Source organism: Salvelinus fontinalis, chromosome 14 (assembly GCF_029448725.1).
Source record: "Salvelinus fontinalis isolate EN_2023a chromosome 14, ASM2944872v1, whole genome shotgun sequence".
NCBI lineage: Eukaryota > Metazoa > Chordata > Actinopteri > Salmoniformes > Salmonidae > Salvelinus > Salvelinus fontinalis.
In genome coordinates, this window is record NC_074678.1 from 18761955 (window position 1) to 18777415 (window position 15461).

At 43.0% G+C, this 15461-nt stretch overlaps 1 protein-coding gene across 1 annotated transcript in view; it reads right to left on the bottom strand.

Annotated features, from left to right (window-relative positions):
• Nucleotides 1–1517: 1517 nt before the first annotated feature.
• Nucleotides 1518–15461, bottom strand: part of sec16b (SEC16 homolog B, endoplasmic reticulum export factor) — a 38876-nt gene continuing 24932 nt past the window's right edge. Inside the window, exons 19-25 of the mRNA XM_055944090.1 lie at nucleotides 8186–8305; nucleotides 5948–6032; nucleotides 5267–5548; nucleotides 5046–5074; nucleotides 4545–4724; nucleotides 4015–4119; nucleotides 1518–2460 (exon numbers count right to left, since the gene is read on the bottom strand). Coding sequence (XP_055800065.1) covers nucleotides 2341–2460; nucleotides 4015–4119; nucleotides 4545–4724; nucleotides 5046–5074; nucleotides 5267–5548; nucleotides 5948–6032; nucleotides 8186–8305 — 921 coding nt within the window. The 3' untranslated portion in view covers nucleotides 1518–2340. The remainder of the gene's footprint in view (nucleotides 2461–4014; nucleotides 4120–4544; nucleotides 4725–5045; nucleotides 5075–5266; nucleotides 5549–5947; nucleotides 6033–8185; nucleotides 8306–15461) is intronic.

Below are 15461 nucleotides of genomic sequence, written 5' to 3' on the forward strand. Positions count from 1 at the left end.
AATAGAAAGAGGAGTGGGAGGCCCCGGTGCACAACTGAGCAAGAGGACAAGTACATTAGAGTGTGTAGTTTGAAAAACAGACGCTTAACAAGTCATTAACTGGCAGCTTCATTAAATAGTACCCGCAAAACACCAGTCTCAACATCAACAGTGAAGAGGCGACTCCGGGATGCTGGCCTTCCAGGCAGAGTTGCAAAGAAAAAGCCATATCTCAGACTGGCCAATAAAAATAAAAGATTAAGATGGGCAAAAGAACACAGACACTGGACAGAGGAACACTGGCTAGAAGGCCAGCATCCCGGAGTCGCCTTTTCACTGTCGATGTTGAGACTGGTGTTTTGCGGGTACTATTTAATGAAGCTGCCAGTTAAGGACTTGTGAGTCGTTTGTTTCTCAAACTACACACTCTAATGTACTTGTCCTCTTGCTCAGTTGTGCACCGGGGCCTCCCACTCCTCTTTCTATTCTGGTTAGAGACAGTTCTCTGTTCTGTGAAGGGAGTAGTACACAGAGTTGTATGAGATCTTTAGTTTCTTGGCAATTTCTCACATGGAATAGCCTTAATTTCTCAGGACATGAATAGACTGACGAGTTTCAGAAGAAAGAGCTTTGTTTCTGGCCATTTTGAGCCTGTAATCGAACCCACAAACGCTGATGCTCCAGATACTCAACTAGTCTAAAGAAGGACAATTTTATTGATTCTTTAAATCAGAACAACAGTTTGCAGCTGTGCTAACATAATTTCAAAATGGTTTTCTAATGATCAATTAGCCTTTTAAAATGATAAACTTGGATTAGCTAACACAACGTGACATTGGAACACAGGAGTGATGGTTGCTGATAATGGGCCTCTGTACGCCTATGTAGATATTCCATAAAAAATCTGCCGTTTTCCAGCTACAATAGTCATTTACAACATTAACAATGTCTACATTGTATTTCTGATCAATTTGATGTTATTTTAAAGGACAAAAAATTTGCTTTTCTTTCAAAAACAAGGACATTTCTAAGTGACCCCAAACATTTGAACGGTAGTGTATGTGTGTGTAGAGTGTGTGTGCTGGCGTGTGTGTGCGTATGTGTGTGTGAATATCACACTCATGTTGGACATAGGAAAAACATTTCCTTGGCTGCAACTTATCTAGATTAATGACAGAATGTATGGTACTTAAAAAGTATTATTAGATTGGTTAAAGTTTTTTTTGACAGTATGTGTTGCAGAGTTTGTCAGGGTTATGCAGAGTAGTGCAATGGTTGAAATGCATACTTTGCTCCAGATTCAAAGCTCAAAGGGCAGCAATGATTTAGCAACAAGTTGTATACAACTTGTTTGTGAATAATATGACAATTAAAAACCATAGTTTAAACAAGTTAACCATATTCATCTATAGTTTAGATAATGATAAAAGGGAGGGGTACTCATAGAAATCAAGGTTATGTCTCATATACAATAGTATTCAGGTCAAATAGTACATGAGCACTGTTTTCTGATTGAGAAAAAAATATTCACAAAAAAGCATTGTTATAAACCATTTGTATTTCTCTGTTGTACCCATTCTGTTGTTTAAAAACTACTGAAAGGATTCTACAGCAGACCAAAGTTCAGACAATCACTCAATGGCACTAACACTCGAAGCACTAACACTATCAATGGAAGCACTATCACTATATGGCAGAGCATGTTGGGTATTTCATTACAAAAGAAGCACCAGTCAAAATTCCTCACTTCATGTTAGCCAAGACAAGCATACAGTTGTCATTCAGCATGAATATGTCTGGTTCAAGAGCAGCTCGACAGGAAACAATATATCGGGAGCACTACAAGTATCCCACAAAAACATCCACCATCACTCTGGAGTGGGGAATTAAAAATCTGAAAAACAGGAAAAATCCAACTAAAGAGTATAAAATTGTTTGACAAGTCTAAGTTCCAGGCACTCCAGATGGGTTTTACATTTTAAAAGCCTTTATCTACAAGGCATAGAGCAGTTCAAAAAATGTAAAGTCCCCAACCTGTTTCAGCATAGAGCCTTCATCAAAGTGTAGGTGAAAGAGAAATAGAAAACCAGCCCAAATTCGCTTCCGGGAGAATTAGATAGTGATAAGTGAGCTTTGCAGCCTCCTGTCCACAACTCTGGACAGTATTGGACACTGTTCTGCACATTATTAATGCATTTCTGCAGTTCCAACATGCAGTAATCCATTAAATATCAATATCAATTGTCACCACAAATATTTTATTATCATTAATGATTTGTGTATGTGTACTGATGTATGGTGGGTGGTTGCAGAAAAACATAAAAACTTTAGTCTATGTGTTGTCCAATACATTCCGGCCTGTTATTCACCCGCTTTCCGAGAAAAGACGTTGATACCAGTAGATGCAGGCTGGGTAGGAAAATTGGTTGCAGGGATGTTGGTAGTGGAAGGGAAAGAAAATAGGGAAGTGGGAGGCGTCTCCTGAGGAAATACACATAAATGATGTTACATTAACGCCCAAGACCCACTGACCTAGTATTGCACAATGACTTAACCGACGAATACATACCGAGGGGCACTAAGGATGCAGATGTAGGATCTTAATTTGACCAGTATTGTCATAGCAAAATAATCCTGTTGCAACAGGATTTGAACGTTTAGTCCATAATGTTGCTTGATCGGTGGTTAGGCTATTAGCTGGACAAAAGTAGGCTAAATGAAAAGTGCAATACTGTTGATTTATCCTGTGTTAGTGCGGATTTTCAATTAATTTATATAAATCACGAAGCTCATCTGCAACAAAAGAGTGATCAAATTAAGATCCTTCAGCTGTACTAAGGGGTCCTCACTCGGAAAGTCAGCCACCTTACACTAAATTCATTTTACGGCACTAGGACACGTTAGGTTTGCTTATCTCTCAGAACCTCCAGTTTAAGGGGCATACATAGACTCAATAGCTTCTCCATGGTGAGTTTTGAGAGTTTACTGTCATTGACATAAAGAAAGCTACTTGTTTCTGATTATGTAATCATGTTTTTAAGATGTTTCTGAAAAGCTTTACTTTGACAATTGGTAGGTTATATTTGCATTGTTAAAAACTATGTTTAACTTACAACAATTTATCAGCCCGTTAGTCTCAAACATTTTAATATACTGTTATCACTTAATAACAAAAAACAATAAAATCCTTCAAATTACTTGTGACTTGACTTATTGGCATATTTAGAGCAAGTTTTAAAAATCACTGTTTTAATCTAACTTGCATGATACAATGCTCTCAGGAAAGTAGTAGTTAAACCTCTACCATTTATGACACAAATAGTTATTGTATCATTGTAGCTTATGCTTTATCATTGTAACTTATGGATCGTAGCTGTACAATTCAGATGCTATGGACAACAAAATAGCTAAACTACCGTATTTATGCAGAATGTGTTGCAAACATTGCCATTGAACTGGAAAGAGTTGGTTGACCGACAGCAAATACCATACCCTACTTAGAGCTAGTACTTAAACGACAGCAAATACCATACCCTACTTAGAGCTAGTGCTTAAAGGACAGCAAATACCATACCCTACTTAGAGCTAGTGCTTAAAGGACAGCAAATACCATACCCTACTTAGAGCTAGTGCTTAAAGGACAGCAAATACCATACCCTACTTAGAGCTAGTGGCTAACCTTCATTAAAAAGGTTCAATGGGTCTACATTCAAACTAAACATCGTCACCACCTCCAATGGGTCTTATGAGAGGTACAAGGAGATCAAATTATCTGAATATCATAATAATAATAATAGCCAAAACTGCCTTAGTGGTTAATTTGAAGAATCCTTTTCATTTTAAAAGATTGTTTTCAACTAAGTTCATAATTTTCTTGCCCATCATCATCAAAATAGTATTATGTCCATCAACATCATTTGTTGGACTGTAAACTACAAAACCTAAACTTGAGATCACTGACTTGACAGCGCACACTGTTATGTCCCCCATCTAACAGCTAGCTAAGAGTTAACAGTAGGTCTGCTTGACCCTTACCATAGTGGGAACTGGGTCAGCTGAGTCTGCATCCTGAGACGCCTCACTTTGCTCCTCTGTGGGTTTGTGTTTGAACCAGCCGCTAAACCACCCCGACTTGATGCTCTGATCAGACACAGACACAGAGAGAGACAGAGAGAGAGACACACAGAGAGAGAGACACACAGAGAGAGAGAGAGAGAGAGAGAGAGAGAGAGAGAGAGAGAGAGAGAGAGAGAGAGAGAGAGAGAGAGAGAGAGAGAGAGAGAGAGAGAGAGAGATGGACACAGAGATACACAGAGAGAGAGAGCGAGAGAGAGAGAGAGAGAGAGGAGATGGACACAGAGAGAGAGAGAGAGAGAGAGAGAGAGAGAGAGAGAGAGAGAGAGAGAGAGATAGAGAGAGAGAGAGCGAGAGAGAGAGAGAGAGAGAGAGAGAGAGAGAGAGAGAGAGAGAGAGAGAGAGAGAGAGAGAGAAAGAGGCTTATTACAACAAATTCTGGTTCTTATCTGATGCTGTCGACATGACGACAGGCATCAGGCTCCACCCACCTGTTTTGGTTGGATTTTGTCCGGCTCTGAGTCCTTGCCCTCCTGCGTGATGGTGGCCTGGTGCCCTCCCTGCTGCCATGCCTGCTGATCTCCATAATCATACTCCTGGCCATAGTGCTGACCATACTGCTGACCATACTCTGCCACTGGCATCAAGCCAGCATTTATATGGACCCCTATCTGCATAGGACAGACAGATATACAGACTGTCATTTGACATCTCGATGGACACAAACAAGACACATGACCTCATCTGAGTCTCACAAATACATTTATCAAACGATTTCACATGCTTGATCAGTTTTTTAAAAGTTTTTATTTGTTTATTTATTTATGTTTTACATATAAAATACAGCACCACTGACAGAAACAGCAGGTGCTCAGGAATAAATCACTGAAATCTTTACAGAGATTACATTTGTATGCCCCAATAGGGGGTATGTTCGTGTATATACATGTAATGTATGTTTGGTAGCCAATAAAACTCTCCTGAGCACTCACCATGCCTGGGCCAGCAGAAGGATCAGCCCCTAGAACAATACAATGAAATCAAAGCATGAGGTCCTCATATCACAGTTAACAGAAACATGTAAGAAGATTCATAAGATGAGTAAAAAGGAGTTACATTAAATGAGCATGTTTCATTGTAAACCACCAGAAACAGGGTTGAATCACTAGTATGTTTGATCAATCAAAACCAGGGCCTTCATCCATGTTCTCACCTTCCCCTGCTGAAGGAGGACAGTCCAGTGTAGGATGCTGAGGTGAAGGCTGAGGCGGAGGCTGTGCAGTGTCTGTGTAGTAGTAACTGTGGTCCTGGCCTCCCACCACAGGTGACACTGCAGGCTGAGTGTTAGAAGCCATGACCGGCAGCGGAGGCTGGGTGTTGATCTGCTGTGGCTGCACGTGCTGTTGTTGTTGCTCTTCTGCTGCTTTGTGGGAGAGGAATTTAGCATCCAGTCCCTGGTCATCTCCCCTTGCAGAAAGGTCATCGGTGTCTGATTCTACAGCGAAACCAAAGGAGTGAAGACAAAAATTACAATACTAGAGTGCGTCCCAAATAGCACCCCATTCCCTATCAAATCACTACTTTCGACCTGGGACATGGTTCAAACACTGTGCAACTGGTTGATAGGAGGAGCCCTCTGATGAGTCATCATGCAACTCTGATACATGAGACACTCCCCCCAGGTGGAATAAGAGGGTACCACACCATACAGACACAGACACAGAGCAGAGAAATACTGGATGTGGCACAAATGGTGGCCATACATCACCCAAGTGGATGAAGTGAGTTCCCCCTTACTATGTAACCTCTTTGAGCATCAGGAAAAGTGCTATATGAGTCCAATAAATTGTTATTAATTGTCCATTGAAATAATGATCTGGGACTGTAGGTTTACCTGAATACACTCTGCTCTCCTCATGGGCCCATGCACTCCCGTCTGCTCCTGACTGGTATGTATCACTACAACCACTGCTCCCCATCTAAGCAAATAGATACGTTTTAACCATAGCATCATAATGTGTAGAGAATGTTTTGGAAGAGACAAAAAATACACAATTAAGATCATATGAGCCAATTGAAGAATTTCAAACTGTCTGGTATTGTTTGAAATATATAATTTAAATGGTACAAAGGGATTCTAATGTAGTAATACAAATGTTACCCGTGTCTATGTAAGGTCAACCATTGTGCTGACTGAGGCAAGTTAAAAACCTGAGTCTAGTCTTGCCAGCTGGACTATAGTAAGTACTTACCACCTAAGCAACCTTGACAAAAGTGCTAACTGACATAATTTCACTCACTTGACAACCTACCAGTACCAGTGGATTATAGGCTAATACCAATTTAGGTGAATCTTAAGATCCAACTACAGTGAGTCCCATTTACTACCATTATTCAATGAACTCTATACAAGGATGTTTATACCCAGTAAATACAGTGGGGCAAAAAAGTATTTAGTCAGCCACCAATTGTGCAAGTTCTCCCACTTAAAAAGATGAGAGAGGCCTGTAATTTTCATCATAGGTACACTTCAACTATGATAGACAAAATGAGAAAAAATAATCCAGAAAATCACATTGTAGGATTTTCAATGAATTTATTTGCAAATTATGGTGGAAAATAAGTATTTGGTCAATAACAAAAGTTTCTCAATACTTTGTTATATACCCTTTGTTGGCAATGACAGAGGTCAAACGTTTTCTCTAAGTCTTCACAAGGTTTTCACACACTGTTGCTGGTATTTTGGCCCATTCCTCCATGCAGATCTCCTCTAGAGCAGTGATGTTTTGGGGCTGTTGCTGGGCAACACGGACTTTCAACTCCCTACAAAGATTTTCTATGGGGTTGAGATCTGGAGACTGGCTAGGCCACTCCAGGACCTTGAAATGCTTCTTACGAAGCCACTCCTTCGTTGCCCGGGCAGTGTGTTTGGGATCATTGTCATGCTGAAAGACCCAGCCACGTTTCATCTTCAATGCCCTTGCTGATGGAAGGAGGTTTTCACTCAAAATCTCACGATACATGGCCCCATTCATTCTTTCCTTTACACGGATCAGTCGTCCTGGTTCCTTTGCAGAAAAACAGCCCCAAAGCATGATGTTTCCACCCCCATGCTTCACAGTAGGTATGGTGTTCTTTGGATGCAACTCAGCATTCTTTGTCCTCCAAACACGACGAGTTGAGTTTTTACCAAAAAGTTCTATTTTGGTTTCATCTGACCATATGACATTCTCCCAATCTTCTTCTGGATCATCCAAATGCTCTCTAGCAAACTTCAGACGGGCCTGGACATGTACTGGCTTAAGCAGGGGGACACGTCTGGCACTGCAGGATTTGAGTCCCTGGCGGCGTAGTGTGTTACTGACGGTAGGCTTTGTTACTTTGGTCCCAGCTCTCTGCAGGTCATTCACTAGGTCCCCCCGTGTGGTTCTGGGATTTTTGCTCACCGTTCTTGTGATCATTTTGACCCCACGGGGTGAGATCTTGCGTGGAGCCCCAGATCGAGGGAGATTATCAGTGGTCTTGTATGTCTTCCATTTCCTAATAATTGCTCCCACAGTTGATTTCTTCAAACCAAGCTGCTTACCTATTGCAGATTCAGTCTTCCCAGCCTGGTGCAGGTCTACAATTTTGTTTCTGGTGTCCTTTGACAGCTCTTTGGTCTTGGCCATAGTGGAGTTTGGAGTGTGACTGTTTGAGGTTGTGGACAGGTGTCTTTTATACTGATAACAAGTTCAAACAGGTGCCATTAATACAGGTAACGAGTGGAGGACAGAGGAGCCTCTTAAAGAAGAAGTTACAGGTCTGTGAGAGCCAGAAATCTTGCTTGTTTGTAGGTGACCAAATACTTATTTTCCACCATAATTTGCAAATAAATTCATTAAAAATCCTACAATGTGATTTTCTGGATTATTTTTTCTCATTTTGTCTATCATAGTTGAAGTGTACCTATGATGAAAATTACAGGCCTCTCTCATCTTTTTAAGTGGGAGAACTTGCACAATTGGTGGCTGACTAAATACTTTTTTGCCCCACTGTAGGTAATCATCTCCAACACAAACAGAGGAACATGTGAAAATGTGACAGGGAGAGACATGACGAGTACAATGGTGATGCATTGTGGTGTGGTCACCTGTATGCCCTGCTGTCTGTATCTCAGCTGCTGTAGCCAGTCAGGCTCCTGTCCAGGCCTGTCGTCAGCTGTGTCACTGAGCTGTCCCATTCCCTCACACTGCTTCAGCCGCTCTGCCAGCTGGGAGGGGTGGACACACACACAAACAGGGAAAGTGCTGAGCTAACACACACACACACAGTGTTTTTAAGACACTACTGTACATTAGTGCCTAATCTGGTACCCTCTGGAACAGGTCATTTTTTATTTTTTCTATTGAACCTTTATTTAACTAGGCAAGTCGGTTAAGAACAAATTCTTATTTACAATGGCCGGCCTGCCCCGGCCAAACCCAGACAGCTCTGGGGCAATTGTGCACCGCCCTACGGGACTCCCAATCACAGCCGGATGCGATTCAGCCTCGATTCAAACCAAGGACTGAAGTGACACCTCTTGCACTGGGATGCAGTGCCTTAGAACACTGCACCACTCGGGAGCTCAGGTTGTTCCTGTCCATGTAATGGTATTCATTATGACCTAAAATTGAAAACTGATCCTAGATCAGCATTCCTACTCTGAGATGCTTTATGAATACAGGCCCTGAAGTGTACTACTAGGAGTGCTAGTAATACAGTAGTAATATTAGTATTGTTATTGCAATACTATTAGTATTAGTATTGCATTCCTAGTAATATTACTAGGAATGCAATATGGCATAAAATGTGTGTATGATACATCCAGTACAAGTCAGAGTACGCTACTTTTATAAGCTCTCCCTGCAGACTGTGTTTAGTGTATGTATGGAAGTGCATAGATAGGAAGACGCTCTTATGCAGAGCAATTATGGTTAAGTGCCTTACTCAACGGCACATTGACAGATTTTTCACCTAGTAAGTTCAGGGATTCTAACCAGCTACCGTTCGGTTACTGGGCCAACGCTCTTAACCGCTAGGCGACCTACCGGCGAAGTACTACATATGATGTATTACACACAGGAGAGAAGCCATTAGTAATTTCCGGTCACAACTTGCAGACTTGTTTACGTGCTGCTGCGCGTTTTGTTGCCAACCTTACTTTGCAACCTGACAACTTTACCGTTTTTACTTTTTAATTACCGTTTATATTTTTAGTTTTTCCCTCACTCAACTTTTTCACTCCGGACGTTTTATCTGGAAATGGTTCGTCAGGACTTCCAACAGCCGAAGCTAAGTAGTAACGTAAACTCACTCACTTTTGTACATCGCCTTGGTCCGTACAATTGACCTTATTTTAGCGCCCCAAAAACGTAATACTTCCAGATCAACTGTAATGTCAATACCATTGTAAAGCACAATTTCTTCCCTTTCCAACAGAATCAATTACATGACCTAAACGCTGCCCGTTTCTGCATGATTCAAGAAGGCAATGAGCCCTGTCCGGTCTTTAAAAAAAATAAAGGTTGGGGAAGCGAAAATAATGCGTGATAGTGAGAAGGAGAGATGTTGTGTGGGAAAATTGCTTTTTCTCACTCGATCTGTCCAACTGATCACCTTATCGCCTCTAAAATGTAAATAAAACACTATAAAGAGTTTATATAATGTGTCATTATATACCTATTTGAAGGTTTGTGTCGAATTTGAATCGGGTTTTTAGGGTGGTGCCAAAGTGATCTTAGAAGTAAACAGCGGCTTTGAGAATGATAATCGCATGCAATGATGACACAAAAAATGACTAGGTATCCCCCCTTACCCCCGTCACTGTCCATTTCTTGTTTTTAAACGATGAGAGAAGTGCTACACCTGGTGGAGAGAGATTGTAAGACAGAAATAGTTGCTTTATGTGTGCTGTACGTTACGACATGACACGTCACGATGTAACGGAGGGTCCGTTTTTTCAACTTTTCTCCAATACTATAGAGCCATGTCGATCAACGCTTGAATAGAAATGTAGTTCACACCTCCGATTTTGAAGTCAACACAGTCGCTACAGTCCCATTAGTTTTCTTTGTAGCCTCGTTTGAATGTTGCGGTTGTGCACATTTGTACGGAATGGTGTGAGTTTACGTTAACATTAACATGATGCCTTCTAATTGCAGTCGCTGTACTCATAATATACAGGAGAACGATCGCCTTACGGCGAGGATAGCTGTGCTGCAAGCCCAGCTTCAGACGCAAATCGTTAGGCAAGGGTAATTTCAGTGTAAGAAAGGATGAAACAGCGTCTGTGCCACCAGTAAGTACAGATAGTAACGTTAGTATAAATCCCCTCGCACGGTCCCCGCAGCCGGACAACTTTCTCATGGCTTCTGGGGGAAATGCTGTAGGAATGCTCAACCGGTGTCGCTCATTCAGCAGACAGAAACTTTCAACCGGTTCTCCCCATTGAGCAGCGAGTCGGAATCAGAGGCCGAGCCTTTTTTGGTCTCTACTCCTCACGTTACGGGGTTTGAGACACCGAAGGCTCCCACCATTAGCTCTGACAAATTAACAACCCTAGTCATTGGCGACTCCATTACCCGCAGTATTAGACTTCAAACGAATCATCAAGCGATCATACACTGTTTACCAGCGGGCAGGGCTACCGACGTTAAGGCTAATCTGAAGATGGTGCTGGCTAAAGCTAAAACGGCGAGTGTAGAGAGTATAGAGATATTGTTATCCACGTCGGCACCAACGATGTTAGGATGAAACAGTCAGAGGTCACCAAGCGCAACATAGCTTCAGCGTGTAAATCAACTAGAAAGATGTGTCGGCATCGAGTAATTGTCTCTGGCCCCCTCCCAGTTAGGGGGAGTGATGAGCTCTACATCAGAGTCTCACAGCTCAATCGCTGGTTGAAAACTGTTTTCTGCCCCTCCCAAAAGATAGAATTTGTAGATAATTGTCCCTCTTTCTGGGACTCACCAACAAACAGGACCAAGCCTGGCCTGTTGAGGAGTGACTGACTCCATCCTAGCTGGAGGGGTGCTCTCATCTGATCTACGAACATAGACAGGGCTCTAACTCCCCTAGCTCCACAATGAAATAGGGTGCAGGCCAGGCAGCAGGCTGTTAGCCAGCCTGCCAGCTTAGTGGAGTCTGCCACTAGCACAGTCAGTGTAGTCAGCTCAGCTATCCCCATTGAGACCGAGTCTGTGCCTCGACCTAGGTTGGGCAAAACTAAACATGGCGGTGTTCGCCTTAGCAATCTCACTAGAATAAAGACCTCCTCCATTCCTGCCATTATTGAAAGAGATCGTGATACCTCACATCTCAAAATAGGGCTACTTAATGTTAGATACCTCACTTCAAAGGCAGTTATAATCAATGAACTGTAATGAAACAGCAGGGAGCAGGTCTCGAACCCTCGACCTTCTAGCCCGAGTTCCGGCGCGCTATCGACTGTGCCGCAAAAGCATGCTCGTGCGGCAGAGTCGATTTCCGCGCTTATAATGCCAGTGTCGTAACACTACTCCCTCCTTTCAAAGAGCGCGTCCTCCCGCTAACTTGCGACTCTACGTCTTACAGGAACGCGCTCACCGGCCAAGCACACGCACTGTCGTGGATGCAAGGTCCGATCACTTCTGACACCAAGGTAATGAAACAGGCAGGGAGCAGGTCTCGAACCCTCGCCCTTCTAGCCCGAGGCCCGGCACGCTATCGACTGTGCCGCAAAAGCATGCTCGTGCGGCAGAGTCGATTTCCACGCTTATAAACCCAGGGTCGTTACTGAACTAATCACTGATCCTAATCTTGATGTGATTGGCCTGACTGAAACATGGCTTAAGCCTGATGAATTGACTGTGTTCAATGAGGCCTCACCTGCTGGTTACACTAGTGACCATATCCCTGGTGCATCCCGCAAAGGCGGAGGTGTTGCTAACATTTACGATAGCAAATTTCAATTTACAAAAAAAAAAACTACGTTTTCGTCTTTTGAGCTTCTAGTCATGAAATCTATGCAGCCTACCCAATCACTTTTTTTATAGCTACTGTTTTACTGGCCTCCTGGGCCATATACAGCGTTCCTCACTGAGTTCCCTGAATTCCTATCGGACCTTGTAGTCATAGCAGATAATATTCAAATTTTTGGTGACTTTAATATTCACATGGAAAAGTCCACAGACCCACTCCAAAAGGCTTTCGGAGCCACCATCGACTCAGTGGGTTTTGTCCAACATGTCTCTGGACCTACTCACTGACACAGTCATACTCTGGACCTAGTTTTGTCCCATGGAATAAATGTTATGGATCTTAATGTTTTTCCTCATAACCCTCGACTATCGGATCACCATTTTATTACGTTTGCAATCGCAACAAATAATCTGGTCAGACCCCAACCAAGGAGCATCAAAAGTCGTGCTATAAATTCTCAGACAACCCAAAGATTCCTTGATGCCCTTCCAGACTCCCTCTGCCTACCCAAGGACGTCAGAGGACGAAAATCAGTTAACCACCTAACTGTAGAACTCAATTTAACCTTGCGCAATACCCTAGATGCAGTTGTGTAACAGATGTGAAATGGCTAGCTAGTTAGCGGGTATGCGCTAGTAGCGTTTCAATCAGTTACGTCACTTGCTCTGAAACCTAGATGTAGTGTTGCCCCTTGCTCTGCAAGGGCCGCGGCCTTTGTGGAGCGATGGGTAACGACGCTTCGTGGGTGTCAGTTGTTGATGTGTGCAGAGGGTCCCTGGTTCGCGCGAGGGGACGGTTTAAAGTTATACTGTTACAGTTGCACCCCTAAAAACTATAAACATTTGTCATAAGAAACTAGCTCTGGGTGTACAGAAAATACCCGAGCTCTGAAGCAAGCTTCTAGAAAATTGGAACGGAAATGGCGCCACACCTAACTGGAACTCTTCCGACTAGCTTGGAAAGACAGTACCGTGCAGTATCGAAGAGCCCTCACTGCTGCTCGATCATCCTATTTTTCCAACTTAATTGAGGAAAATAAGAACAATCCGAAATGTATTTTTGATACTGTTGCAAAGCTAACTAAAAAGCAGAATTCCCCAAGAGAGGATTGCTTTCACTTCAGCAGTAATAAATTCATGAACTTCTTTGAGGAAGAGATCATGATCATTAGAAAGCAAATTACGGACTCCTCTTTAAATTTCCTCCAAAGCTCAGTTGTCCTGAGTCTGCACAACTCTGCCAGGACCTAGGATCAAGGGAGACACTCAAGGGTTTTAGTACTATATCTCTTGACACAATGATGAAAATAATCATGGCCTCTAAACCTTCAAGCTGCATACTGGACCCTATTTCAACTAAACTACTGAAAGAGCTGCTTCCTGTGCTTAGCCCTCCTATGTTGAACATAAGAAATGGCTCTCTATCCACCAGATGTGTACCAAACTCACTAAAAGTGGCAGTAATAAAGCCTCTCTTGAAAAAGCCAAACCTTGACCCAGAAAATATAAAAAACAATCGGCCTATATCGAATCTTCCATTCCTCTCTAAAATTTTAGAAAAGGCTGTTGCGCAGCAACTCACTGCCTTCCTGAAGACAAACAATGTATACGAAATGCTTCAGTCTGGTTGTAGACCCCATCATAGCACTGAGACTGCACTTGTGAAGGTGGTAAATGACCTTTTAATGGCGTCGGACCGAGGCTCTGCATCTGTCCTCGTGCTCCTAGACCTTAGTGCTGCTTTTGATACCATCGATCACCACATTCTTTTGGAGAGATTGGAAACCCAAATTGGTCTACACGGACAGGTTCTGGCCTGGTTTAGGGTCTTATCTGTCAGAAAGATATCAATTTGTCTCTGTGAATGGTTTGTCCTCTGACAAATCAACTGTATATTTCGGTGTTCCTCAAGGTTCCGTTTTATGACCACTATTGTTTTCACTATATATTTTACCTCTTGGGGATGTCATTCGAAAACATAATGTTAACTTTCACTGCTATGCGGAGGACACACAGCTGTACATTTCAATGAAACATGGTAAAGCCCCAGAATTGCCCTCCCTAGAAGCCTGTGTTTCAGACATAAGGAAGTGGATGGCTGCAAACTTTCTACTTTTAAACTCGGACAAAACAGAGATGCTTGTTCTAGGTCCCAAGAAACAAAGCGATCTTCTGTTGAATCTGGCAATGAATCTTGATGGTTGTACGGTCATCTCAAATAAAACTGTGAAGGACCTCGGCGTTACTCTGGACCCTGATCTCTCTTTTGACGAACATATCAAGACTGTTTCAAGGACAGCTTTTTTCCATCTATGTAACATTGCAAAAATCAGAAACTTTCTGTCCAAAAATGATGCAGAAAAATGTATCCATGCTTTTGTTACTTCTAGGTTAGACCACTGCAATGCTCTACTTTCCGGCTGCCCGGATAAAGCACTAAATAAACTTCAGTTAGTGCTAAATACGGCTGCTAGAATCCTGACTAGAACCAAAAAATGTGATCATAATTACTCCAGTGCTAGCCTCCCTACACTGGCTTCCTGTTAAGGCAAGGGCTGATTTCAAGGTTTTACTGCTAACCTACAAAGCATTACATGGGCTTGCTCCTACCTATCTTTCCGATTTGGTCCTGCCGTACATACCTACACGTACGTTACGGTCACAAGACACAGGCCTCCTAATTGTCCCTAGAATTTCTAAGCAAACAGCTGGAGGCAGGGCTTTCTCCTATAGAGCTCCATTTTTATGGAATGGTCTGCCAACCCATGTGAGAGACGCAGATTCGGTCTAAAACTTTAAGTCTTCACTGAAGACTCATCTCTTCAGTGGGTCATATGATTGAGTGTAGTCTGGCCCAGGAGTGTGAAGGTGAACGGAAAGGCTCTGGAGCAACGAGCCGCCCTTGCTCTCTCTGCCTGGCCGTTTCCCCTCGCTCCACTGGGATTCTCTGCCTCTAACCCTATTACAGGGGCTGAGTCACTCGCTTACTGGTGCTCTTCCATGCCGTCCCTAGGAGGGGTGTGTCATTTGAGTGGGTTGAGTTGCTGACGTGGTCTTCCTGTCTGGGTTGGTGCCCCCCCCCTTGGGTTGTGCCATGGGGGAGATCTTTGTGGGCTTTACTCTGCCTTGTCTCAGGATGGTAAGTTGGTGGTTGAAGATATTCCTGCCTGTTTGGCCCTGTCCGAGGGGGATCATCGGATGGGGCCACAGTGTCTCCTGACCCCTCCTGTCTCAGCCTCCAGTATTTATGCTGCAGTAGTTTGTGTCGGGGGGCTAGGGACAGTCTGTTATATCTGGAGTATTTCTCCTGTCTTATCTGGTATCCTCTGTGAATTTAAGTATGCTCTCTCTAGTTCTCTCTGTCTTTCTCTCTCTCGGAGGAGGACCTGAGCCCTAGGACCATGCCTCAGGACTACCTGGCATGAT